This window comes from Schistocerca nitens, chromosome 6 (genome assembly GCF_023898315.1).
Source record: "Schistocerca nitens isolate TAMUIC-IGC-003100 chromosome 6, iqSchNite1.1, whole genome shotgun sequence".
Taxonomy (NCBI): domain Eukaryota; kingdom Metazoa; phylum Arthropoda; class Insecta; order Orthoptera; family Acrididae; genus Schistocerca; species Schistocerca nitens.
This window is the reverse complement of record NC_064619.1, coordinates 404,603,779-404,629,849: the sequence shown is the minus strand read 5'-3', so window position 1 is coordinate 404,629,849 and position 26,071 is coordinate 404,603,779. Positions and strand designations below refer to the sequence as shown.

The 26,071-nt window shown below is 37.4% G+C and overlaps 1 protein-coding gene across 1 annotated transcript in view; it reads left to right on the top strand.

The window, feature by feature from the left end:
- Positions 1-26,071, top strand: part of LOC126263654 (unconventional myosin-Ie-like) — a 390,931-nt gene that overhangs the window by 326,720 nt on the left and 38,140 nt on the right. Inside the window, exons 15-21 of the mRNA XM_049960758.1 lie at positions 4,796-4,940; positions 11,349-11,469; positions 11,578-11,741; positions 11,851-12,006; positions 12,116-12,255; positions 13,377-13,528; positions 24,990-25,337. Of these exons, the coding sequence (XP_049816715.1) occupies positions 4,796-4,940; positions 11,349-11,469; positions 11,578-11,741; positions 11,851-12,006; positions 12,116-12,255; positions 13,377-13,528; positions 24,990-25,337 (1,226 nt within the window). The remainder of the gene's footprint in view (positions 1-4,795; positions 4,941-11,348; positions 11,470-11,577; positions 11,742-11,850; positions 12,007-12,115; positions 12,256-13,376; positions 13,529-24,989; positions 25,338-26,071) is intronic.

The following is a 26,071-nucleotide window of genomic DNA, read 5'->3' as shown; positions in this document are numbered from 1 at the left end:
CAATACTTGTGTCATCTGCAAACAAAACGAACTCTCTTTCTGGCAGTGTAACTGATGAGAGATTATTAATGTACACAAGAAACAGCAGTGGCCCTAAGATGGATCCTTGTGGGACACCACATGTAATTTCTTCCCATTCTGATGATGACTGATGACTTAATTCACTAGTCCCTTGCACTGAAACCCTTTGTTTCCTGTTAGTGAGGTATGACTTGCAACAGTTTGCAGCACTGCCTGTGACACCATAGAATTCTAATTTATTTAAAACGATGTTGTGGTTCACACAAGTGCCTTTGACAAGTCACAGAAAATACCTGCTGCTTGTAATTTGTTATTTAATGAATTAAGTTCATTTTCACTGTAGGTGTTAAATAGCCTTGTCGATATCAGAACCATCCAAAAATCCAAACTGTGTTCTTGATAATATGTTATTTGTGGTCAGATGGTTGAGAAGCTGCCTGTACATTACTTTTTCTAAAATTTTTGAGAATGCTGGCAAAAGTGCAATCGGTCTGTAGTTTGATGGTATCTCTTTATCCCCTTTCTTGAATAGAGGCTTAACATCTGCATATTTTAGCCAGTCAGGAAATGTCCCAGTTATAATTGACTGGTTACACAAGTAACTTAGAATTGTACTAAACTCACAAGAACATGCTTTAATTAACTTTGTTGATATTTCTTCGTAACCACTAGAATGCTTTGTTTTTAAAGATTTTATTATGGAAGTTATTTCTTTTGGTGAAGCGAGTGACATATTCATGTACCTGAAGCTATTTGTAAAGGCTAGTTTCAGATATTCAAGGGCATTATTTACTGAACCTGACAATCCCATTCTATCAGTAACAGATGTGAAGTACTTGTTAAATAGATTTGCCACACTATGCCCATCGGTTACTAATGTGTCATGTACACTTAATGCTATTTGCTCCTGTTCCTTTCTGGTTTTACTAGCCTCCTTTTTCGATATATCCCATATTGTTGTTATTTTGTTACCTGACATTGCTATCTTCTTCTTGTAGTGCATTTGTTTAGATGTCTGAATTAATTTTTTTTGATATTTTACAGTATTCCTTGTATTTAGCTAAATCATCAGCATTGGAGCTATTCTTGGTCGACAGATACATTTTACTTTTTGTCTTACAGGAAATCTTTATTCCTTATTTAATCCATGGTTTTATTATAGACTTCTGTTTAATTTGAGTAACTTTTAGAGGACAACAGTTTTCAAACATGGTAGCAACATTGTTAATGAATGTGTTATATTTTTCATTCATGTCATGAGCAATATAAACATCTTTCCAGTTCATATCTTTGACCAGTTTTCTAAAACACTCAATTTTTGGTTGACTGACTAGTCTACTGTACTCAGATTTAGCAGTCTTGATAATCTGCTTAGAATTTACATCTAAAACAAGGAGCTGCATGTCACGATCTGATAGTTCATTTATTACAGGTTTTATGATATGATTTTGTTCCTTTGATTTGTCTATAAAAATGTTATCAATGGCTGTCCTTGAGGATTTAGTGATCCTAGTTGGAAAGTTTACAGTGTGAGTTAGGTTGAAAGACAACATTACTAACTGCAGTAAATGTTTACTGGAAGATTGCATTAGAAAATCTGTATTAAAGTCACCAGCAATCAAAATTTCTTTGTTTATTCCTGTTAAATAACCCAAAAGAGCTTCTAGATGATTTATGAATAGATTTTAATTTCCTGCAGGTGCATGGTAAATAGTTACTATTATATAGGATCTGTTATGGAACTCTACTTCTGTTGCACATGCTTCTAGATGCTGCTCTAAACAGAATTTATTAATGTCAATGTTCTTGAATTTATGGCAGTTTTTAATAAATGTGGCAACTGCTCCTCCATCCATATCTACTTTGCAGAAGTAGGAAGCTAGCTTAAATCCTGAAATGTCTAACATATCTGTAACAGTGGTCACTTGATGTTCAGAGAGGCAGATTATGTCAATTTGGTTAGATGAATTCATTTCATCAATACAAATGAGTAGTTCATCAACTTTATTTCTGAGTCCCGGAATGTTCTGGTGTAATAAAGATAACTGATACTGCATACTAACAGGATTATAACTGCTTTGGCGAAGATGAACTGGCTGTTTCTGATTACTTTCTGTTAAACATTGTTTAAATGGAGGCTATATGCTAAAATCTGACTCCTGTTCATCTGTTTTCTCAAACTGAGTGTGTCTGCCAGTCTCTCGTAAAACTCGTTTTCTTTCCCCCCTCCCCTATCTTAAAAAAGGCATCCCCCTGACACCTGTGACCACTGGTATTTTACCACTTGTGACAGTGTCTCCCCTTAAGTTTTCTGCGATCAACCCAGACAGTTTTTCCTTCCCTTTACTAGGACTGGAGATTATGGAGGATGAGGCAGGGCAGTGATTTCGTATGTTGCACAGTAGTCTTGCACCAATAGGGATGAATGTGTGGCTGTGTTATCGTGATGCAAGAGCCATAAATAGTCTCGCCATATTTCAGGTCTTTCCTTCTCACATTTTCATGCAGGAGTTGCAGCAAGTCCTGATAGTACCATCGATTGACAGCTTGTCCCTGTGGCACAAATTCATGATTAACTAATTCTTCAAAGTCAAAGAAAACTGTCAGCATAGCTTTGGCATTTGACCTGACCTGACGAGTTTTGTTGGGCTTGGAGAACCTTTCCCGATTGGTTGTGAAGATTAAACCTTGGTCTCAATATCATAACCATAGACCCACATCTCATCACCAGTTAAGATTCTTATAAGGAATATCTCATTCTCCTTTGTACAATCCAAAAGATATTCACAGATTGTGAGGTGAAGGTCTTCTTGGTGTTGACTCATGAGCCGTGGGACGAACTTGGTGGCAACATGATGCATTCCAAGATGCTGTGTCAGGATTTCATGCCATGATCCAACTGAAATGTTACATTATTCTGAAATCTCTTGGACAGTGAGTCTTCAGTCGGCGTGCTCAGTTTAACTGAAATGAGCATTGTTGGTACATTGAAGAGCGTCCTGAATGAGATTCATATTTAACTTCCGTCCAGCTATTTTTAAACCATGTGAACCATTCATAACACTGAGTACAGCTTAAGCACTCATTACTACAGGCTTCCTGCATTATTTGATGTGTCTGTGTAAAGGTTTTCTTGAGTTTCATGCAAAATTTAATGCAGCTGCGTTGCTCCTCTCAATCTGCCATCTTATAATTTGCAAAATGTGACACAATGCTCTATTTGATATAGCACTGAACAGTCACTAACAGACATACGACAATGAAACGTCTGGCAGTTACACATTAAACACAGTCATGTCCAGGGATGCCAACCACATTTTCCTCCAACACACCATTGGTGTAAAATTATGAATGTTCTGGAATTTTTTTGAACAGACTTTTATGTACCGAAGAATACTGAGGAAATGCAACAGGTCTACTAAAGAGACTTCCTACACTACACTTGTATGTCCTTTTCTGGAGTATTGCTGTGCAGTGTGGGATCCACGTCAGATAGGATCCACAGAGGACATCGAAAAAGTCCAAAGAAGGGCAGTTTGTTTTGTATTATCGTGAAATAGGGGAGAGAGTGCCACTGATATAATACGTAAATTGGACTGGCAGTCATTAAAACAAATGTGTTTTTCATTGTGACAGGACCTTCTCATGAAATTTGAATTACCAACTTTCTCCTCAGGGTGTGAAAATATTTTGTTGGAGCACACCTACACAGGGAGGAATAATCACCATAATAAAATAAGAGAAACCAGAGCCTGCACAGAAAGATTTTAAGTGTTTGTTTTCTCCCACATTCCATTAGAGAGTGGAACAATAGAGAAATAGCTTGAAGGTGGTTCGATGATACTTCTGCTGGGCATTTAATTGTGAATTGCAGAGAAATCATGTAGATGCAGATGTAGATTAAATGAATGAATGGCAGCAAGTATGACCTAATGGGTCAGTGACAGTCATACATTGTGCCACCATTGTTGAATTAGCCAATGTGTTAATGCGATTCAACAAGTAACAATACAATTGAAATGATAGTTCATTATAACAATAGCCTTCACAATGCTTCAGAGACTTCAGCGCTCTGGTAATATTCTTTCAGTGTGGCACCAAATTTTTGGTTTGCGTGGTGTAGCGGCATTGTACTGATTGCCAAATTACATGTTGTTCCTCTGAAGTTTAGCTAAAATGTGAACAAAGCTATTCCTCCTAGCCCCTATTTAAAACATCCAGCTCAGAGAAAAACAGTCAACTATCCAGAGTTGTGCTAATTTTACGAACAACATAAGAACTGAAAGAACCAGTATCGGATGTTAGGCTGCCAGGCATTGGCAATCTTTTTAATGCCAGTTTCATTTTGCTGGCGTATCCCTACATAAGAAGACAGGGACTATGTACAAAGATTAATAGAAATCACCATCTTGGTGATCATCTGTAACTTTTATTATTATTAATTATTTAATAAGAAAAATCAGGTAGAAAAACACTGCTGTATCTGAAGAACATTACTACATTATTGTGATCTCTGTCACTTCCAGGAAATACATAAATTTAATATACAATTTTTGTTTCTTAGTAACAGATAATTTTTTTGTAATTAATAATTGATTTCAATTGCTTCTCCTGCTTAAATATACATAGTCCTTGATTTCATGTTGCGTATCACTACCCCTTAAGGATGTGGCATCACAAATATCAACAAGGAATTCTAATGTCTATAGTTAGTTCATGCATACATGCTCATTTTGTTTATCTCCTTCAAATCTGTGAAATTTTCTGCTTTTAGGTATGCAATATTGACCAAAGAAACATGGCCACATTGGAAAGGTGATGAGAAACAGGGTGTTGAGGTAATCATGAGGAGTGTCAACATGGAGAGAAACCAATATCAGCTGGGTATTAGTAAAGTTTTCATCAAAGCTCCTGAATCAGTAAGTGATGATACCATGAGCTGTTTTGACCTATAAACTAGAACTGATTTTTGTATTATTTAATAATAATGGTAAACCAGGAGAGTGGGCACTTAAGGTTATGGTTTATAAATAATTCACTTTACGGATAGAGTCATGAGTGGTGCTCAAAAAACAATGACCTTGACTGTTATAAATTACATATGCACTCTTATTCACCTTAAATAATTGTTATTGCTGAAACATACACAATCTGTTTTGGTTTTGAATATCTCATCACCTGCTTGGATGCTACTTTTAATCTTACCTGTCCTCTCCATTTTCTGTATCTTCACGAGCAGTCCACCAGTTCTCCACTTGCTAGTACTGCTGGAAATTTGTAAAGGACTTCCATACCAAGGCATGTCCCTTACAAGAACTACTGCAGGGAGATACCACATTTCCCTGGCATAAGGTGCAACAAAGAGGCCCTAAGGAGGGACTAAGGCAGTAACATCTTCTCCAACCCTATCACTGAATGCCATGGCACAACTTCACACTAATGTTAGAGGTTATGGGATAGGTGCAATTCTAATAGAAATTCAGCAAGGTGCTGAAAAGGTGAATGCTTATGCCTCCATAGTGTTCTCCAATTTTGAGATGAACTACTCTACACCTGAGAAAAATTGCCTCGCAGTTATTTGGGCCTTCAACAAGTTCCAGCCATATTTATTTTGCAAATTATTCACCATTGTGGCAGATAACACTCTCAATGCTGGTTGGCTAGCTTGAAGGGTCCACCTGATCAACTGGCAAGATGTGCGTTGAGACTTCAGGAGTAAAGTGTCATAGTGGTATACAAAAGCAACTTTAACACAGGGACACCAACAGCAGAACACAGCAGCTTGGATGAAATCTCAGTCATCACTGCCATATGTGACATTGCTGCTGAACAGAGGGAAGATCCAGCACTGCTGAAAACCACAGAAGCCTTGAAGGAGAATTCCAGTTCAGGAACAGGTTATTGTATTGTACTGCAAGTGGAACAGGACACACATGGTAGCGCGACTGCAGGGACTTATCCCTTGCATGCTTCCCGTGAGACCCACATTCCCAACTGTCCCTGCAGTTGCGCTATTCATCTGTGTCCTCGGTGGCTTTACATGTACTTTCATTGGATTCTCCAATTGAGTAAAACCTTCATAGTTTCACCATTGTAAAGTGACACAACTACTGTCACCTGTTGCCAGTACAAAAGGGCTGGGACTTCATTAACTTTGTTACCTTTCCCTCAATTGTAGAAGCCACACTTTTTAACTAGTGCTTCCGTTTTTGTTCTCACACAATTGTACATGGAGGCTATTTTTTAATTGGGAAACACTTTCTTGAACAAACATCCTGCATGGTCACTACATGTTAAGGCAATTTGTGCTCAACAAAGAATGTCGTAAATAACAACTGTGCATTTGTCACCAAACTTTCATCTTCTGAGATTTAGTAAAAATTGTTAAATTCTTGTTTGTGTCCCTCAGCTTAACTGTATCTGAATGAATTTTGTTACCCATGTGTTTGTGGCAGTCGTCCCTTCCACCATGCACAATTGGAAAATCCTGGTCACACACACTACAAAACCGAGGTAGGAGACAAGGTACTGGTGGAATTAAAGCTGTGAGGACAGGTCGTGAGTTGTGCTTGGCTAGCTCAGATGGCAGAGCACTGGCCTGTGAAAGACAAAGGTCCCAAGTTCTAGTCTCAATCCAGCACACAATTTTAATCTGCCAGGAAGTTTCATATCAGCTCCCACTCTGCTGCAGAGTGGAAATTTCATTCTTCAGTCAGAAACTATTTATTTTCTCAATAATAAGTGTGATTAGGTGACAGTTGTTTGTTTTGATTGCTGAGAGAGTAAGGGCCATATTGCAAAACATAATGTTAACAGTTTGATTCTCAGTTGGTCCTAGGATTTTGTGTCTCACTTATTGCAGTCTCTCTCTCTCTCTCTCTCTCTCTCTCTCTCTCTCTCTCTCTCTCTCTCTCTCTCTCTTTTTAAATCTGAAAAGGCCAAAATTCCCCATAGTACAGATTACACATCAAACAGTTAGTTCTGTTAAAACTGTCTGGGTAGGGAGACGAGGACATAACTCTTTCCACAGTAGGACCGTTCACAGTAAAGAACCAACCTTTGGGTTGAGAACACCTTTACTTTATTATGTTTGTCTGCTTTATTAGAAACTATAGGATTGTTAGTAATCAAGCAATGAGGACTCCAGGTAAGAATATCAACAATGTGGGAAAAGACAGATTGCTACAGCCGAGTCACCTGTAAAAGAGCACCCATGGCATTTACCAGTTCTGCTGCAATCATTGCACAGCTTTTTATATTGGTATGACCGCCAACTAGCTGTCTCTCAGGATGAACAGACACCGCCAAACTGTGGCCAAGAGCAAATTGGATCATCCTGTGGCACAATATGCAACTGAACATAACACACTTGATGTCAGTAGCTGCTTCACTTCCCAAGCCATCTGGATCCTTCCCTTCACCACTGGCTTTTGTGGACTGTTCAGATAGGAAATATTTCGTACAACACATTCTCTGCTGCTATAAGTATCTCGACCTCAACCCATGGTAAAATACTGCCCCCCCCCCTCGACCTAAAGCCCCCCCTCCCCCATCGTATCGCCCTCTCCCCATTCTGATCTCCCACCCTGTTTATTTACCACCCTCTGCCAATGCATCCTCCTGTCTTTCCCCATTCCTCTCCTTTGTGCTCCTTTTTTCCCAACCTCCCTACCCCATAACCTCCTGATGCTGCACCTGTTAGCATTCTAATCCCAGCACACTCCACCAGAAAGCGTTCATTTCTCTTCCTGTATAAGCAACTATTCCTTCCCTTTCCCTGCCCCTTTCAGATTGCTGCTTGCATCCCACATGATAGTGGCCTTTCGGCCTGAGATGCTGTTGCGGTAAGAGCAATCTTTCTTTTGCTAAATTTTTGATATTCCTACCTGGAGTTCCCACTGTTTGATTTTGCTGAATGGCTTTTTTCCATCCTACAAGCTTGTGGTGTTTTCCTTTGTTGCTCTTCTCTGCAGGATGACTCTTCTCAGTGTCTGTTCTTTCTCTCCTTTCTTGTGTTTATTCACCACATTCCACACTGCATCTACTTCTGAGTCACACCGTATCAAAAATCGTCTGCGCACAACACAGAGTTCGTGACCGTGCGGATTGTTGATGCTGCGTCTGATGCCCCAGCTTCTTTCCTCCGATAGTTATATTTATTTCTATTGATCCCACTTCATCTCTCATCCTGAGATACCTTAGTGTTTTCTTTTCCGCACCTAACCCACCCACCCCACTCCATCTCTCTTTGCTTATTGCAAAACACACACACACACACACACACACACACACACACACACACACATACCTCCCTGTTCTCCAACGTTTCTGTACATTTTTAACATATTTGTGTGTATTTTTATGTGGTTTGCGTAATTTTACATATCTGTGCATATTTTCACATATATGTTCATATTTTTGTATATCTGTGTGTGTTTTTGCATGCCTCGCAAATTTTTTACACATTTTTACGCATCTTTTCACTTATCCAGCTCCTCTCAAAAACATCAACTGTTTTGCCCATTTCTGCATCATTACCATTTACTTTACAACATTCCTGCCACAGTGCACCCTGTCTTCATCTTTTTGCACCAGTTAAGAAAAGCATCCTTCTCCCTGGCTAAAACCTAGTCCCACATCCTGTTACTCAAATGCTGATTAAACCATGGAATCTCCCCCCCCCCCCCCCCCCCCCATCCCAACCCCCAAAAGGCCTAAGCATAAAGATTCCTTTCTCTGGATTCCACACCTCCTTTTTCATTGACCTACACATTTCCAGATTCCGCAAATCCATGGCCCTCACTAACCTGGTAGTGCAGAAACACCTCTCCATGTCACAGGCATCCCAGAACCACCTCTGCCCCCTCTGCAAGGTACTATCACTCTGCAGTCCCTAATCCATACATGATGTCTCTGAAATTGAATCCCTTGCTCTCCAGCACCTGGAGGAGCATTCCTGACACCACCTCCATGTGTTATCCAAACTGCTGCCACCTTGGGGCACCACTACCCAACCTCTATCATACCCACGGTGTTCCTCCTCATCCACCCCTCATAACAAATAAACCCTGGCTAGCTGACCTTTTCAGCTTAACACATCCCTCAAAACTCCCTACCAACTCTCCACCAAATCAGAACTAACACTGTTGTTAACCTTTCCACCAAAACCCTTGGCTCCACAGAAGTTCCAGTCCTATCCAAAGGCCTCACTTTTAGCCCTACACCTAAATTTAATCATGTTGGACGAGTCAAAGACCTACCCTCGTTCTCCTGCTCCCTGAAATGGAAGCACTTCTTTGCCTCCAATCCCTCCAACCAAAACCATCCTAATATCAACACTGGACCCCCGTCTCTTCCAGTTCATACCACCATCCAATCGTGATCCTCCCCCTCCCCCAGCTAACTACCTGATGGTCACTTTCCAGGAATTCCTTACCTCCAACTTAGCCTCACCATCCTTCCCCAGGTCCCTTCCTCAGAACACCAACCTTTCAGTAGAAGAAAGAATAGCCACACGAAACTTCAAAACAAATACTGACCTAATTGTGGTCGGAAAAAGACCTTGACTGAGAGAAACCAGGGACATTTTTCCTTCGGCTTTTGAATTAAAATTGCTTCCAAACCTGACAGGAATTACTGCAGGCAGTGAATGAAGTTCTGCCCCAATGTCTTAGTAAGAGAACATTGCGACAGGAACTGGATGCAATGAGCATTTCAAGTTGGTCACCTCACAAAAGGCAGATGCTCACACAGGCACATGAAGATCACAACAACAAAGTTCATCAGGCTGGTTTTCTGAATGCTCCCCCATCCTATTACATCTCAGTTGGCCTGCATCACCAGACTTGAACCTATAGAAAATCTGTGGGACACGTTGGAACAGCAGATAAAATGCCGACATCAGCATCCCCACAATTTGGTGGAACTGCATGACCAAAGCCTCAGTGAGTGGCTTAACCTCTATACAACGTACCTGCGCAACCTTGTGGACTCACTTCCTAACTGGATCCAGGCAGGTATCAAGTTCATGGGTGGAATTTCATGGTATTAAATGATGATTCTATCGATTTCTCTAGGGGCGATTAATCTTTTGTTATTGAACCTGTATCATAGTTTAAATATGTATATTTATGTGGTGTTTTGAATCATTAAAACTTGTCTCTGCCCATATGCCCATATGGTCTTCTGGAATTCAACTTGTAATTGGTTAAGGTGCTCACTTCTGCGAACACACTCAAGTACATTTGTATGCTATGGCTACGGCTGTGGCATGTTACTTGATGTACCACTGGCTAATAATCATTAATATACAGCTTATTACCATTATTATTAAATTTTCTGGCTTCCTTCAGCTGTCTGAAAAAAAAGTATTGTGAAAAATGGGCATTGCTGTGGTACACTGCTTTCTTATGTCGAAACTAATGTTGCAGCAGAATACAGTTTGGTGTTCACAGTTGCTGCTCTGAAAATTATGCTTCTGACAATTTGGTCAGCATGTTACTCACTGTTAGTAACAAATGATCTTCCTCGTAAAGATACCTGGAAAACATTCCATTTTCAGCTGTTACTTGTCCGAAGGCACCACAAGTTTTTACAATACACTGATGCTGATTTATCGTAGCATGAGAGTGTAATTGAACAGATAAATTTCACTCTTTTTTTCAGTTCAGCTTTAGATTGGACATATCTAAATTTTTGATAATGGTCTGCTATAGCTTACAGTGGTTCCACAATTGAGACCTCCTCCATCTCTCTCCCCCCTTCACCCCCACATGACATTTCTCCTGACTGTCCCACAGAATATTTTTTCATGCAAATAAGGCTATTTTAACATTGTCTCTTTATAATATTCCTAGTTGTCTTGGTCGTACTTTGTACATGTATTTCCATCTTTATATCTGACCTTTTATCAGTTTTTTGCATATATTCTCATTTTTATTTTTTGAAATAATACTGTGTTCCTAAATATATGTATAAACAACAAAATCAAATGTGACTACATAATGTATGCTGAAGAAACAAACAAAGATGATGATGTTGTTGTTGTTGTTGTTGTGGTCTTCAGTCCTGAGACGGGTTTGATGCAGATCTCCATGAACAAAGATGATATAACAACAAATATTAAGGGAATATTAGGAGGAAATTTATGTATATCAGAGGAGAACTCAAGGTTGGAGGTATCCATTTGGTATAGATGGTAATAAAAATAAAATAAAAATGGATTCATTTGCAGATATTTGTTATATTTTACAGATGTTAGTTCTAGTAAGTAATGATTACTGAATGTTTAAAGCAGTTTTAAGTTGTTGATCTTTCTTTTTTTGTAGTTATTTATGCTGGAAGACCTTAGAGAGAGAAGGTACAATCAGTATGCAAGGGTTATCCAGAAGGCATTTAAGAAATATTTTGCCCGTAGACAGAATGAGAAACAGAAAAATGAAGCTGCAGGTCAGTAAGCTGAATGATAGTGAAACTACATCTTTTCATTACTGTAGCACACAATTTCTAATAAAACCGAATAGTCTGCACATCTAACTGACATTATTTTATTTTTAGAATTAGTTTTTGGAAAGAAGGAAAGGAGACGTTATTCACTAAATAGGAATTTTGTGGGTGATTATATTGGATTGGACCTACGACCTTCTCTACAGAATCTTGTTGGTCGCAGAGAAAAAGCTGCATTCGCTGAAGTGGTTAAGAAATATGACAGGAGGTTTAAGGTCTGTCTTTATAACCTAACTAATATATTTTCTTCATTCTCAGTAACTCGTGCAACATTGGCTTATGGTGTGTTATTTGCTTATTTATATCTTTTTTTTTTTAATGTAGCCCGTACGTCGTGATCTGGTACTGACGTCACATTCATTATTTCTTATTGGAAGAGAGCAAGTGAAAAAGGGTCCAAACAAAGGAAAATATGTTGAAATTATCAAACGGAAGCTCAACTTGGAAAATATAAGTCATGTTTCACTTAGTACTTTTCAGGTAATGTATTTCAATGTAGTTTATTTCCATTTCTGTACTATTTCAGTTGTACAGTCATTTTTTAACCACTAAATATACCTTTTGAAATATCTGTTTTTTTCTTTGGCAGGATGATTTTATAATCATTCATATGAAAGAGGAATATGACAGCTTCTTGGAAATGGTGTTCAAAACTGAATTTTTAACTACTTTGAACAAAAAGTTTCAAGCCCATTTAGCAAGAAACTTGCACATAAAATTTTCAAATCTGTAAGTAACTGGCATTTTAATTATTATTTTCGAAATGTAGAAAAATATTGAAATTTATAAGATATTTATGAAATGTCTGGAACATTTTGAACATCCAGTGTTTCATTAGGACGAGGGAAGTTACCATGTACGAGGGCCTATTGAGAAGTAACACCTCTGAATTTTTTGTCTTGTTCTCATCATTTGCGGTATTACTTGTCATTCATATTACTCAGTTGACTTTCCTGCTGCTTTGCTGATGCAAGTTGAAATCCTCTGCCACTAGAGGTTTCTAAAATGTAGCATGTAACATCATGGCATGTAACATAACTATGTCAGAGCATGAGAAACAGCATGCTGCAATTGAGTTTCTAACCACTGAAAGGGCCTCCACACACTGAGCACTTTCTCCTTCAGCATCACAAAGCCAGACCACACAGGGGGAATGGGACATCTGAAACAATTCAGTGTCTTGGGTTCACTGTCATAAATCATCCTCTATCATGTGGCCTCATCTGATTTTCATCTGTTTCCGGAACTTAAAGCATACCTTTGAGGACTTCAATATCTGCCAACAAGGTCAAACATTCTACAGTGAAGGTATCAAAAAACTGGTCTCTCATTGGGAGAAATGTGTTTGGCACCAGGGTGGCTATATTGAAAATAAATATGAAGACATGAAGAATAGAGATGCAGGATATTAGTAGAATTTGTTTTATCTAAAAAGCTATAAGAGTTTTCACACATCAAATTTGGAGGCATTACTTTTTAGCATTCTCTTGTATTATTTTTTTGCATGTATGCAAACTACTACTTTAAGAAAAAGGACAAAACTGAAATCACAGGTGCAAAAAATTCACTTACATTTGGTTTGGTATTGTAAACAGCTTTCATACTGGATACGTAAGTATTTTACTGGGTGCTCTTTTTCTCCCCATACCTGTACCTTCTGTACTACATTTCTGCATTTTTCTCCTGTGCATGCTTCCATGGTGATGAAGGAATCTTTTTCCAAGAATTACGAAGCTGTTTCTTGTTGGTGTCTGATAATTCACTAATAAATATTTAGCAGTTTATATCTTTTGACTTAATGTTCAACAACTGATATTCTATAAAGAATTTGTTACTTTATGATGTTGCAGCCTCGAATTTAAAGTGAAGAAGGAAGGATGGGGTGGAGGCGGTGTTCGACAGGTGAAATTTGTGTCAGCAGCTGTAGGTGACATGGCAGTACTAAAACCTTCAGGAAAGACACTTACAGTGCTCATAGGTCATGGTTTACCAAGTAACACAAGTAAGTATGTTTTATCACATATATTTGGTTGAATGTGGAGCCTGGTAGTTTACATTATATCCCTACTGCTAAACATAATGTGTTATGTTGCTGTTAATATAATTAACTTGTGTCAAATGTGTCCTTACAGTTGTTTCATAAATAATGGTAAGTCACAGTTAACTTTATACGGGATGTTATTCAGTGTTCAAGGAGACTGTGTATGCTTAAATGATGTTGGATGCTTTGTTTCTGTTTATCTATTTTTTAGTGGGAGATTTTTTAGTGACATTTTTGCTTTATTATGTCATGATTCTCAATGGATTTTTCTTAAATAAGCCTCTTTGTAACTCTTTTTGGACATATGCTGTTTCATACCTATCCTTCCTTACTGATAGGTGCCCGCCCCAAGTGTTTCGTCTCTCTCCAGTTGTCTTTCTTTGTGTTCTTATTTTGGAAATTAGCAACTAATGTTGAGTTTCATTAGCTATGCTCTTTAAGACACAGTTATTAATTACAAAATAGTCCTCCATTTCAGAATTGCCAAGCTCCATTAGAATCTATGAGAACAGTATCATCTTTATTTCACTTTTGATGACATTCCATGCTACTTTACAACTATTTTTTCATTTAAATATGTATCTGTAATTTGCTTCACACTTGACTATTTTAATTTGTCTTTGTTTGACTTCGAATTTTTTTGTCTGTTTTCTGAACTTCCTCATTTTTAATAGATCTGTCTTTAGCTTAACAAGCAGTATTCTCATTTTATTCAGTCTCAGTGTACACCATATTTTTGTATTTTGTGGTTTATATTTACTGTCACTTATATTTTTTTATAGATGGTTAGACAGTGCTATTTAGTATGCATTGAACAATGTCTACAATCAGAGGGATGAATTCATCAATAGTTCTCCCAACTGTTGATTTACAAGATTAGTCCAGTAATTTATCTTCCCTTATCATATTTTCAGCATTATTTTTATTTAGTATTCAGTACTTTACAAAACTTTTGTACACTCAGAGAGTGACTTTCTCATTTTTGGACATAGTCCTTCATTATCAGATACTCCTAATTTGACCACACTACACAGTCTCTATCCTCATTGGTAATTATGTTATGCAAGCATGTTACTAGCATTGCAGACTGTTCATTGATGCAGTAGAGATTAAGTGATTTTATTGTATATGGTAATTGAGACACATTCTTCCTTTTCCCCCCTTATGTTTATGTTAATGTCACCAGCTGTAGAAAAACTTGTTATGTTGACATCTTGAAGCTAATGGTATTAGCATATTAGGTTTATCTATAAAAGTTTTTTTGTCAGTACCTTGTGTACGATAGTGCAAGACAATTACAACTTTTTGTGTGTGTACTACCATTGCTGCTGCATCGAATATACCTTATAGACACAAACTACTAACACCTATAACTGAGTTCTTTATATGTAGTGTGTCACTAGCATAGATTGATACTCACAATGTGAAATACTTGTTCTGCAGTAACTTGTGATCAGCGAATATTCATATGGGACACACAATTCTATTTGTGAACTATTTAGCCAATGTTCATTGATGCCGAATATACTGCAGTTAATTTGTTCAAGCAATATTGTAATTGATTAAGTTTACCACTGAGTGATTGCAAATCAATGTGAAGTAGAATTGTCTTATTTTTGGTACATTTAGGTACGTTTTATTATTGTCTTTTCAGGATTTTCTTTATTTATTTATAAATTATGTTTTGCATTTTTTCTGATCTAGTCCAGCAATGGTTTATTAAAAAGGGATGTAAAGTATGTAAGCCTCTGCAGGTTGGGTTTGTTGATAAAGAGGACTATTTTGTTTGTGCTTATTTGCCACTTGATTGAGCACTAAATTAGTAACAATTTCTTTCATAACCTGTTTAGATGTAACCCATGTGTTGTGTGGAATCTATGGCCTACACCATTTATGTCAATAAAAGACACATTTCTGAAGTGTTTGCATATTTTTTCATAATGTTTGCTTGCTTCATTGGTTTCCTGGTTTGCTCAGGACCACTGTGATAAATCATATCTACGTGGGATAATAAATAATAATATAGTCATGTGAGTTAGGAGGTTGAGACATATCTTTAATTCTTGATAAGGAGTAGGCATTTTGTTTTTGTAAACATTGTTTGAGCTTCCAGATAACACTATAAAATCTGTGACAAGTAGCTTACTGCCTTCTGATAAATTCATAAGTTTACAAGTTGCAGCAAACAATGTGTCTGGCTTGTTGGATCCAATTGCGTGCATGGTAGTTTCTTCATTTATGTGAGAAGACAGGCTGGCTGTCAGTGAAAACTAAATTTTTCTCTGTTGTGATTTCTGATAATAGCAGAATCATGTATTGATGTTTTGTGGAACTGGTGGGACATCATGTTGCTTTTGTGTTTCTTCATTGGTTCACCTTTCCATTCTTCTCCTGAAGGTAGTTTGTTGAACCTTGTTTTCCTTCACTGCATCATTGAGGGAATCAAAACTGTTCTTCAAAGGAATATCAGATGACCAATTTGCTACAGCATCGATCTTCACAGTCCGGTAAGGTACAGACCAATTACTGATATCTAAATGAGGTCTGTATGATACACATTTCCACTGCTGAACATAATCCAAAATATTTTTCATTGAAGAACCCATAATCCCACACTGAAAATAAAATGTTTGGTTATGCGGGGTACATATCGTACTAGTCACTGCTGTTTTCACACATTTTTTCACAATACTTCATGCAGTCATTTGATTTCTTGGGCATTTAATCAATGCTGATTTCAGTTTTTTTCCTGCCATGTACAGTTTTGTCACAATGTTATTTAACTATAAACTAGAAAAATTAGCAAAGCACTTATAATTACAATACAAAAAATAATTTTCAATATGAATAAAGGTTTTATGTGAAAGATTGACATGAAAACAACACTTTATTAGGCAGGAATCATGTGTCCTTTGGCTTATATTTCCTTTCCTCTTCTCCTTAAAGTATCTAATATAAATTTTTCTTTAATGAATTACCTGTAATAAGTCGTGGTGCAGTGAGCTACATTAGTCTTCCATCATATTGGTATTCCAGCAACTCTGATACTATCTTTGAATCATTTTGACATCTTGATAAAAAGCCTTTGTGCCTCACTGATTTCACTCAAATATTGAGATGAAAAAATCAAGTTAACATTTCAAAAATTAATCTTGAGGCTTATTAAAAGCAAAACAAAGTGAACTTTTCAAGTGTGTTATCTGAAACAGAAGTTTAATGTGGGTTGTTTTTCATGCCTGGAAACTTAGTAATAACCTGTTGAGTTAGGGGCTTGGGTATCATTTTGTCATTTTTTATTTAAAATGGGAATCAAGCACCAATTTTCGAATTTCATTTGCAACAAACATGCAATCTTTCAATTTCATTTCTGATAGATGAGGAAAATGTCACAGAGATACTGGAAACATTTTCCTCTCTGTGACAAGACTTCCACAATCTGTTGCATTAGGCCAACTTACCAATAATGGGTTGAGGCTACAGTAGAATTTTTTTTAGATCCACAAGGTTCTTGCACAAGAAAAACGAGTGTCAAAGCTTGTATGAAATTCTCTTATTGTATTTTTCAGCTTTTGGTTTGACTAGATATTGAAAAATACAATAAAAGACTTTCATTTATAATACTTTCACTATGTTCCTCTTAGTATGCATTGCCTGTAACAATCAAAACTTTTAAGATACATTGCAAGCAGACTGGCCACTGTCATTGAAATACGATATTAATAACACTAATAATAATAACAGAAATATTATATGAGGTGTATGTACATGATTTAAATCACTAGTAACACATTTTTAATTTTTTCTTTGATGTCCCTGTAATCATACAAATACGGTATATTTTTAGATTTTAACTGAGAACACTTGTAAGTTTCATCTGAAAATATTTTGCATGTTGATAAACATGTCAGTTTAGCTTATTTTGTGTCAACAATCTTTCATAGGGCAGTAAAAAGTAGAATGATTGGTAATTTGTAAGTAAGGTACACAAACTGTTCAGTGTTCTAGTTTCAGAACATTATTGATGTCAGTATATTCTAGAATGAGCGCACGCCAACTCTCTTAGATTAAGCACAGCTTAAATTATCTGAACATTTTTTTATTTAATAAAATTGCAGCCAAATAGCCATATACAGTTACTTTGCTTAATATTTTACATTTACATTTTACATTTTTGCATATTCATTTATCGATTTCACTCTTTTACTGCACAGTTCTATGTGATATCGTTCACAGGCTTCGTTACACAGTTCACATACACATGTTGCGGTTGGGTCATGATAAGTTTTGTTCTTGCAGATTAGATGATGAAAGCCGTGAATAGAAAGTCTAGTTATGACATGTCGCTGTTCGAAGTTTGGTGCTGTCCATGAGCGGTTCGTCATTGCTTCGGTGCCATAAAACTCCGGCCATATTTTTTCTCGTTTGTCCTCCATGATCTTCAGTTGCTTTCTGGAAGCCCTGGTGTGTGGCATCATATATCGAAGTCTCATGTCTTCAATTAGGAATGTCTCTCTCGCTAGCAGGTACACTAGTCTAGATCTTGTTGTCTTTGAGAGACCTAGTGCTCTTTTTAGATAGGTCGATTTTACCTTTTCTAGTGTTTCTAGATTTTTTTCTGTCAGGTGGTCCCATATAACCTCCATCCCATAGGCCAGGATTGGCAAGATTTTTGTGTTGAATAATTTCATGGCTGTTTCTAGACTGAGTAGGCGGATGTTTTTGATGTCCTGTATTGCTATTATTGCTTGGGCTGCACGTTCTGTTGTATGTTTTGTGAAGCATTTGGCTGTTGGTTGCAATGTCACTCCTAGGTATTTAAAGTCTGATGAGATTTTTATTTTTTGTCCTCTGATACTGATTTCCGCATTCTTGGGTGTTTTGCCTCCTTTTCTGAAAATTACCATTTCTGTCTTTGTTATGTTTATGTGTAGTTTGTGTTCACTGCACCATCTGTCTATTTTCTCAATGATTCTCTGCAGCTTCTGTATATCTGTTGAACCTACGGCTATGTCGTCAGCATATGCATATACATACACATCTTCTTCATTTTCTCCAATTCGGAGTACTTCGTCAGTGGCAAGAATGTACAGCAAAGGGCTCATTGGGTCACCCTGTAAGACTCCGTTCGATTGCAGAATGGGGTTCGAAAAAGAGAGGTTGTCTGATACTGTAATTAAGTTGTATTCGAGGATTGATTTGATTATTCTTGCCCATACGCTATCTTCTCCCATTGTGTTTTCCAGTTTTCGGACTATGAGCTCTCTTTCCAATAGGTCAAAGGCTTTGGTAAAGTCTATGAACACTGTGTAGAACATTTGTTTCTTTTGTAGCGCATCATCGATGTTGTTTAGAAGAAGCCTGACTGCCTTAAGTGTTGATCTTCCAGATCTGAAACCCATTTGTCGTTCTGGGAGATGACTGTCCACAGAGTCTTGGATTTTTTGTGTTATTATTTTTGAAAACATCTTGAATTGAGTATTTTCCAGGGCTATGCCTGTGTACTTGTTTGGGTCCATTGGGTCTCCTCTACCTTTGTAGAGAACTTTTATTGTCGAGTGTCTCCATTGTGTCGGAATTCTTCCAAGTTCCAGGCATTTGTTAAACAGTTTGGTCCATATGTGTTGGAGGGCCTCTTTTGCATCTTTTATATGTTCATTATATATATTATCAGGTCCTGCTGCTTTCTTATTCTTCAGTGCTTTTATTACTTCTTTCACATCATCTTCATTTAGGGGATCCCATGTATTGTCTTTTTCCTTAGTTTGATGTTGTTTTTCTTTCCTTGGGGTTGTTTTGAGTCCTCGTTTGTTCAGTATCTTACTGAAGTGGTCTTCCCATTCCTTCAGGTCTATATTTGGTGTATGAGCCATTTTTCTTGGTCTTGCTGCTATGTATGGGTCTTTCTCTGCTTCATCCGCTTCTCTTTTTGCCTCACTTTCTATGTATTCTTTTTTCTTCTCTTCTATTAGTTTTTTGTAGATTCTCCTCTCTTCTGCGTACAGTTTGTATGTTTCCTCGTCATGCTGGTTTCTTAGTCTGTGGAGGATTCTTAGAACAGTGTTCCTTTTGCTGTAGCATTCAGCATCGAACCATCGTTTGGCCATCCTTGTTTTGGGGGTTGTTTGTATCACTGAATTTTTTAGGACGTCTTCTATTTGGTCTGTTGCTTTTTCGAGGTCTCCTTCCTCTATGAAAGTTTCTATTTCTGTTAATTGTTCTTGCTCGTTTGTTAATTTTTCTATATCAATTTTTCTTTGTGTGATTTGGTGGGTCTTTCTTGCTGGCGGTGACGTGACAATATTTATTTTTATCTTCATTGGAATGTGCTTTCGTATAGGAGTAATGGAGTCATGCCATATTGGTTGAATACTTCCTTCTATGTCTCCTCTTGTTAATGCGATATCAATGGTGCTCTTCCCATTGTGGCATATGTATGTAGGTATCTGTCTATCGTTAAGTAGGGTGAAACCATCTTCTTCTAGGGTTTCAACGACTAGTTTTGTTTTATAGTTTTCTGTGTCTATTCTGCAGTTGAGATCGCCTGCAATAATGGTGGGTTTGCTGTCGCATTGTTTGATGAGTGTGACTATTTCGTCAATTATTGCTACAGCATTTGTGTGCGGTTTAAAATAGGCTGCAATTATATTTATGTTTGCCGCTTCTATTAGCATACTATTTTCTTGTTTTATGATTTTTTTGGTGGGCGTCATCCAGGGTTTCAGTAGGATAGATATTCCTCCCATGGGTCGTCCTCTTTCTCCCTTCTTTGCCATTAGGTGATAATTATAGAAATCTTTATGTTGCCAGCTGTCTATCAGGAAGGTTTCTGTTAGAATTGCAAGGTCCGAGTTTTGCAGAATGTCTGTTGGTGCTAGGTTAAGAGCACTTTTTACTCCCTCTGTTTTCCACAATACTGCTTTTATTTCTTGCTCTTCTGGTTTTCTTCTTAGTTTAGTTGAGCTCTGCTCCCTCTTCCATTGATCATCTTGGGAAACGAAATCGACGTACTTTTATGTTTTCCGGCCAGAATTCTGGTTCTTGTGTGATTTGTAGCTTTTCAAACGGAATGCCTACTTTGAAAGCTTTTTTGTCGCCCAGTGTGCGCAGTTCTTCACATTCTAGTTGTCCCAGTATTCCGTTCTTGTTAAGGTATTTCACTACTGTAGCAGTTGTGGTGGTTCTCTTTAAGTTACCGATGTATAGCCACGCTGTCGTTTCTGCTGCTTGCATTTCTTCATCTTTTTTGATACCCATTATGGTTTTATAATTACTCTTGTTTCTTCTGTACCAGCTCCTCCCTGCCACAAGTCGGTTCCTCTATTTCATTAACCTGATTTCGGGTTTTATTATGTTGCTCATGTGCATTGATTTGGACTTGTAACTGATTTTGTTGCTGGAGCAGAGGATTTCTGTATATTGTCGTTCCCTCTGGTTTAACTTTGTTGTATTTAGTTTGTATGTTGTTTCCATCAGTTTTGGTTTTCTCTGCGTCTAGGTGGCTTTCCTTTTCTAGAGTTTTCTTTATTTGCTCTTGTATTAATATCCCTAGTTGGTTTTTTAGGAAATCAGTTATCTCCTCCACTTTATGCCTCAGTTCTCGCATTTCCGTCTTTTTTTGCTTTTTCCAGAAAGCTACCCACACCGATGTCTCCGTTGAAGTTCTTCTCAGATCCCGTAGGTGTCTCTTCCGTCTGTCTCTGTCTGCTATGTGCTGTTTCCTGCGTTTCGCCAATAGATGTCACTAGGTGACTAGCAGTCCACTGTCCGCTATGTGCTGTTTCCTGTGTTTCGCCAATAGATGTCGCTACGTGCCCAGCAGGCCACTGTACGGTATGTGCAGTTTCCTGAGTTTCTCCAATAGATGTCGCTAGTTGTCCACCAGTGCAGCTGTCTTCTCCCGCGCTCGTCTCTTGTTGGATGTTCCTAACCTCTCTTGTAGGATTCCTATTCTCCACCTTATTTGCTTTACTTTCGTTTTTCAAAGATTCTAAACATTTTCTTATTTCACTCACCGCCTCTAGTAAGTTGTTCTTCATTTCCTTCTTCATATATCCTCCTTCTTCTGCCACTTTTCCGATCATCATAAGAGCATTCTCAATACGATACACTGCACTGTCCGCCATCTTTGTAATTATCATCTGAACATTTTAAGTCGTAGTGTGATTTGAAATTATAAGTTAATCCATCCTCTAAATGATATAAATAAGTGATTTATGTTAACCCATTCACTATACCATTGGTATGTATATGTCATGCAATAGATTACCAGAGAACACGAGAGAATTTTCTGTATGTTATTGCTATCTGTCAATGTCCCACTGTTAAAAGGAAGCCTGCTAATGGTTTTCAGAATTCTTATAATTACAAATTGCACCTGTAGGTTGAGCTATCTTTTAAGTTTTGTTGTTGATCCTCTGCTGGGCAGATGTCTTGTTCTTTATCATTTTCTTTATTTTAAGTGTTTTATCATTTGAACTAATTTGAACTATTTAATTTTTATCTGAATCATCTACTCACAAGGGACTTCTTTTGGAGGAACATATTTATCTCAGTGATTGTGAAAATCATAGTTATTTAGAAAGTGTATTTTGATCATCAAAGAAAAATAAATTTGGGCATCACTGATATAGGAAGTTGAAGACTCAAGTATGTTGAAGATGAAAATCAAAGATTTATTGAGAACTGTACAAGTGACACCTGCATAGCTGATGAAGATTATCATAGAGATAGCAGTTGAAGTAAAAGTCGAGATAATGAAACAGATGAAAGTGAAGAATGAGGTGCTAGAGATCAAAGAATCGCTGGACCCTCAATGTGTACAGATGTACTGTGGTGATTGGTAAATCCCTCTTTCAAACAAAGAATTTCTGTTACTAACAAATGTATTCCTTCTATTTTTTGTCAGAAAGTTGATAGGTTTTCCAGTGACCTAGATTTGTTTCAGCAGATATTTCCTCATAGTTCTCTTATATCCATAACATATGGAGTCATACAACAAGGTTCCAAATTTCTCAAATTATTGGTCATATCATGCATCTTTGGGAAATAGGGCCATCAAATATTCTATTTTGCACAGTGGATGCCAGCTTATCCCATAAAATTTGTAGTTCAACTGATCAGAGAAACCAAGTTATGCATCAAAACCTTATATAGATGAAGATATTGTTTGCCTCAAGCAGCCATTTCAGAAAGCAAGAGAGGATAGTACATACCAAAGTGTTTCTGAACTGATGTTTAAGATCAAAGATAGCTCTGCCGAAACAATAACTGATACTGAAGAAGAACAAATGTAGAATAGAATTATGAGGATATTGTGACATGGAAAGTGGTCATGAATAAGATGTGGAAGTCTGTGGTGGTAGGGACAATGAAGGGAATATTTCATTGGCAACGAGGGAGAAAGTTTCTGAAAGAAGGGAACTAAAACAAAGACCTTATGTACCATGTGTAAATTTCCTTTGTGCAAAAATTATAATGTAAATAGATTGATAAAAAATGTGCTTACCAAGTGGTGGCAGTAGGAAGCCTGTACAAAAATTAAGAAATGTGCAATCTCAGGCTTTCAAATCTCAATAGGTACAGCCCACAGCAATCAATATTTCCTTCTCATTCCATCTTGCAAGACTTTCTTGACCTGGTGTTCTGGGCAACTTTTCTGAACTGTCCCTGTCTCCTAAACTTGACAGTCCTTTTCCTTCATCCCTCTTCCACCCTTTCAACCCTTCTGCCAGAAGGAGTCAGTTTCTCAGAAAGCTTTTTAATCTTCATATAAGTTTTCTCCTGCTGCTGGATGATGAGTAGAGTTTTTATATATGCAGTTACATCAATTTTTTAAACATTGATTATTTGTGCAAAAATTATTTTGTGCTGTATCAGAAGGAAGAGTAGCAGTGTGACTATCACATAAGGCACTTGAATTTGCACTTAATGGTAAAAAGTTTGTCACTTGGAATAATGTTCTGAAATGTCACATACCTGTAATTATACCACTAGGACATAGAGGTCGTATATCAAAATACCAGTGGGACACTTGGAAAATGAAATAACGAGATGTACTTTTTCATGGTGTTACTGCTGGTTATGACATTGATTAAAATAACCAGATGTTGTCTTTCACTCAAAATAAAAGTGATAGTGATAAGATTAATATGTACTTGTACTGCAGTTTCATAAAATGTTAATACATATAGATAAATAGAGATGACAGTTTTCTTCAAAGTGGTGTATTGTGACCTTCTGACATATGGGCTATAAACTATTCTTATATATTGGTGTAAATATTAAATTTCATTGTTACTTGCTTCTTGTTTGTAGCAAATTTTGTCTAACACAATAGTTCATAGTTGTTTGTAGTAATGCCTCAAATTGTAGTGCTGGTTGTTTTATTATTTCCTCTGTCTGATCTGTGCTGTATCCCTGGAGGTTGTCAGCTTGATACACTTACAAGGAGACCACACATCAGTTGGATTTTTATATTTTTTTATATTTGCGGTATGTGAATTTCAGAACTCAAGTGTCAGTATCCCAAAGTACTTTGATGCAACTCTATAAAATTCCCGAGAAAATGAACTTCAAAGTTTTCTGAGCATCTTGAACATCCTAAAGTGAGGTAATTTTTTTCAGTGGTCTGCATGGCTGTATGGTAGAATGCTTACCTGCCACAGGGGCAGTCTAGGTTTGTTTCCCAGCTGTGTAAATTTTTAAAGGTGCACGTTCTATCAGCATTCCCATGATGTGAAAGTATATAAAGACAAACAGAAATTTAAGTTGTAATGTTTTTTAACTGAAACAAGCTTTGTTAACAATCTTTTACGAAAGGTCAGTAATTGTGAATGTATATTTGCATTGAAAACTATAATTTTGTGTGCAATATGTAAGTAGTAAAAATGACATTTAGGTATATGTTAATTTATGAATTTTATATTTAAAATGATGTACGTATTTGAATGGGGACGGGTGGTTGGACGAAAAAGGATTATGACCAAAATCAGACTTGTACCAATGATTACCAGTCCTGAGTGCTACTGTTGTCCCTCTCCATCATTATGTATTGTATGCTTCATGGAAATGTTCATAGAACATGCACTGGTGTCCGCAAAATTGCATTGATCAGTAATTGAAACTCAGGGCCCCCACATAACGGACAAATATTCTACCACAAAGCCAGGCCACCTGTTGAAAAACCTACCTTACTTTACAGTGTTACAGGCCCATGGAAAACCTCAAAGTCAATTTACTTGAGAATTTTTGAGAGTTGCATCAAATTGTTTTCAGACACTGCTATTTGAGTTCTGAACTTCACTGCCATAACATAAAAAATTACAAAATGAATTTTCCATGTGATCACCTCTTAGTGATTTGAAGTAGGTTATGTTATACATTTTTTGAATAACTGTTTGCATTCTTGCTGTTTATATTGCAGAACCGGATGTACGACATTCGGTGATGGTACAAGGTCAGCGGAATTTACCTTCAAGAATGCCTACGAAACCACCGCCTAATTACCCTGCACCAGCCCTGCCTGCATCGGCAACACCAGCAACTAGGCGGCAAGCTCCGGCACGACCTCCTGCACCTACCCCAGCACCTTCTCAAGCCGCTACACCCATACGTGCACCTTTTCCTCTTCCTGTGTCAGCAGCCGCACAGAAAGTACCTGAAAATGCACAACAGACACGCCGGGCACAGATCAGACCACCTCCACCGCCAAGTGAGCCGGCTCCCCCAGACCAACCTATTGTACGGCCAGGCTCGAGGCTGCAAGCTGTCAGTAAGTATATAACTTTTTTGAGTCTCTATCACTGTTAAACATCAAATGCTGTTTTTCAGCTAAATTATGTGAATTGTTGATACACTTTGTCATGAAGAAGTTAATTTCAGAGCTTAGAATTGGAGTCTGAAATGAAAAAAAGGACATTCAATATGTATAGAGGGCGATTCATGTAAGATGTAACACCCCTTTTATCTTGTGACTGGTTTCACGTATCTAAACAAAGTTTTCTCCAATTGACAGTTTCCTGAGAGGCAGGGAAAGTTTTGTGTGTATAATGCTCTGAACTCTGGTATCAACCAAGGCATTGAAACAGGCATGTTTTTTAATGAAACTGTATATGATTCATAACTGTATTCAATAGCTTTTGGGAAGACAATTACATTTGTGTAGCATTTGTTAATATTGTCATTGAAATCTTTCACAAAAGAATCTGACAACTGTACTAAAACTGGAAAGTAGTGCAGCCAGCGTTGGCTGTTGTGGTGTGAACATTACCAAGCTGAACTCTCATGCCAGGCTGTGTTGTTATATGCAGCAAGACAGGCCTATGCTACTAAGATAAAACCTCAATTTTTTTTTTTTTAATGTCTATAGTTTCATCAGATAGTTTTCCCTTTAAATTCTCCTTGTTGCTGCTTACTTGTCAAAGCCAAAACAAAAACATTGGTCATTCATACTTCCTAGTCATAAACTACCCTATTCATAGAGAAAAAGAAACTGCAGCATTAACC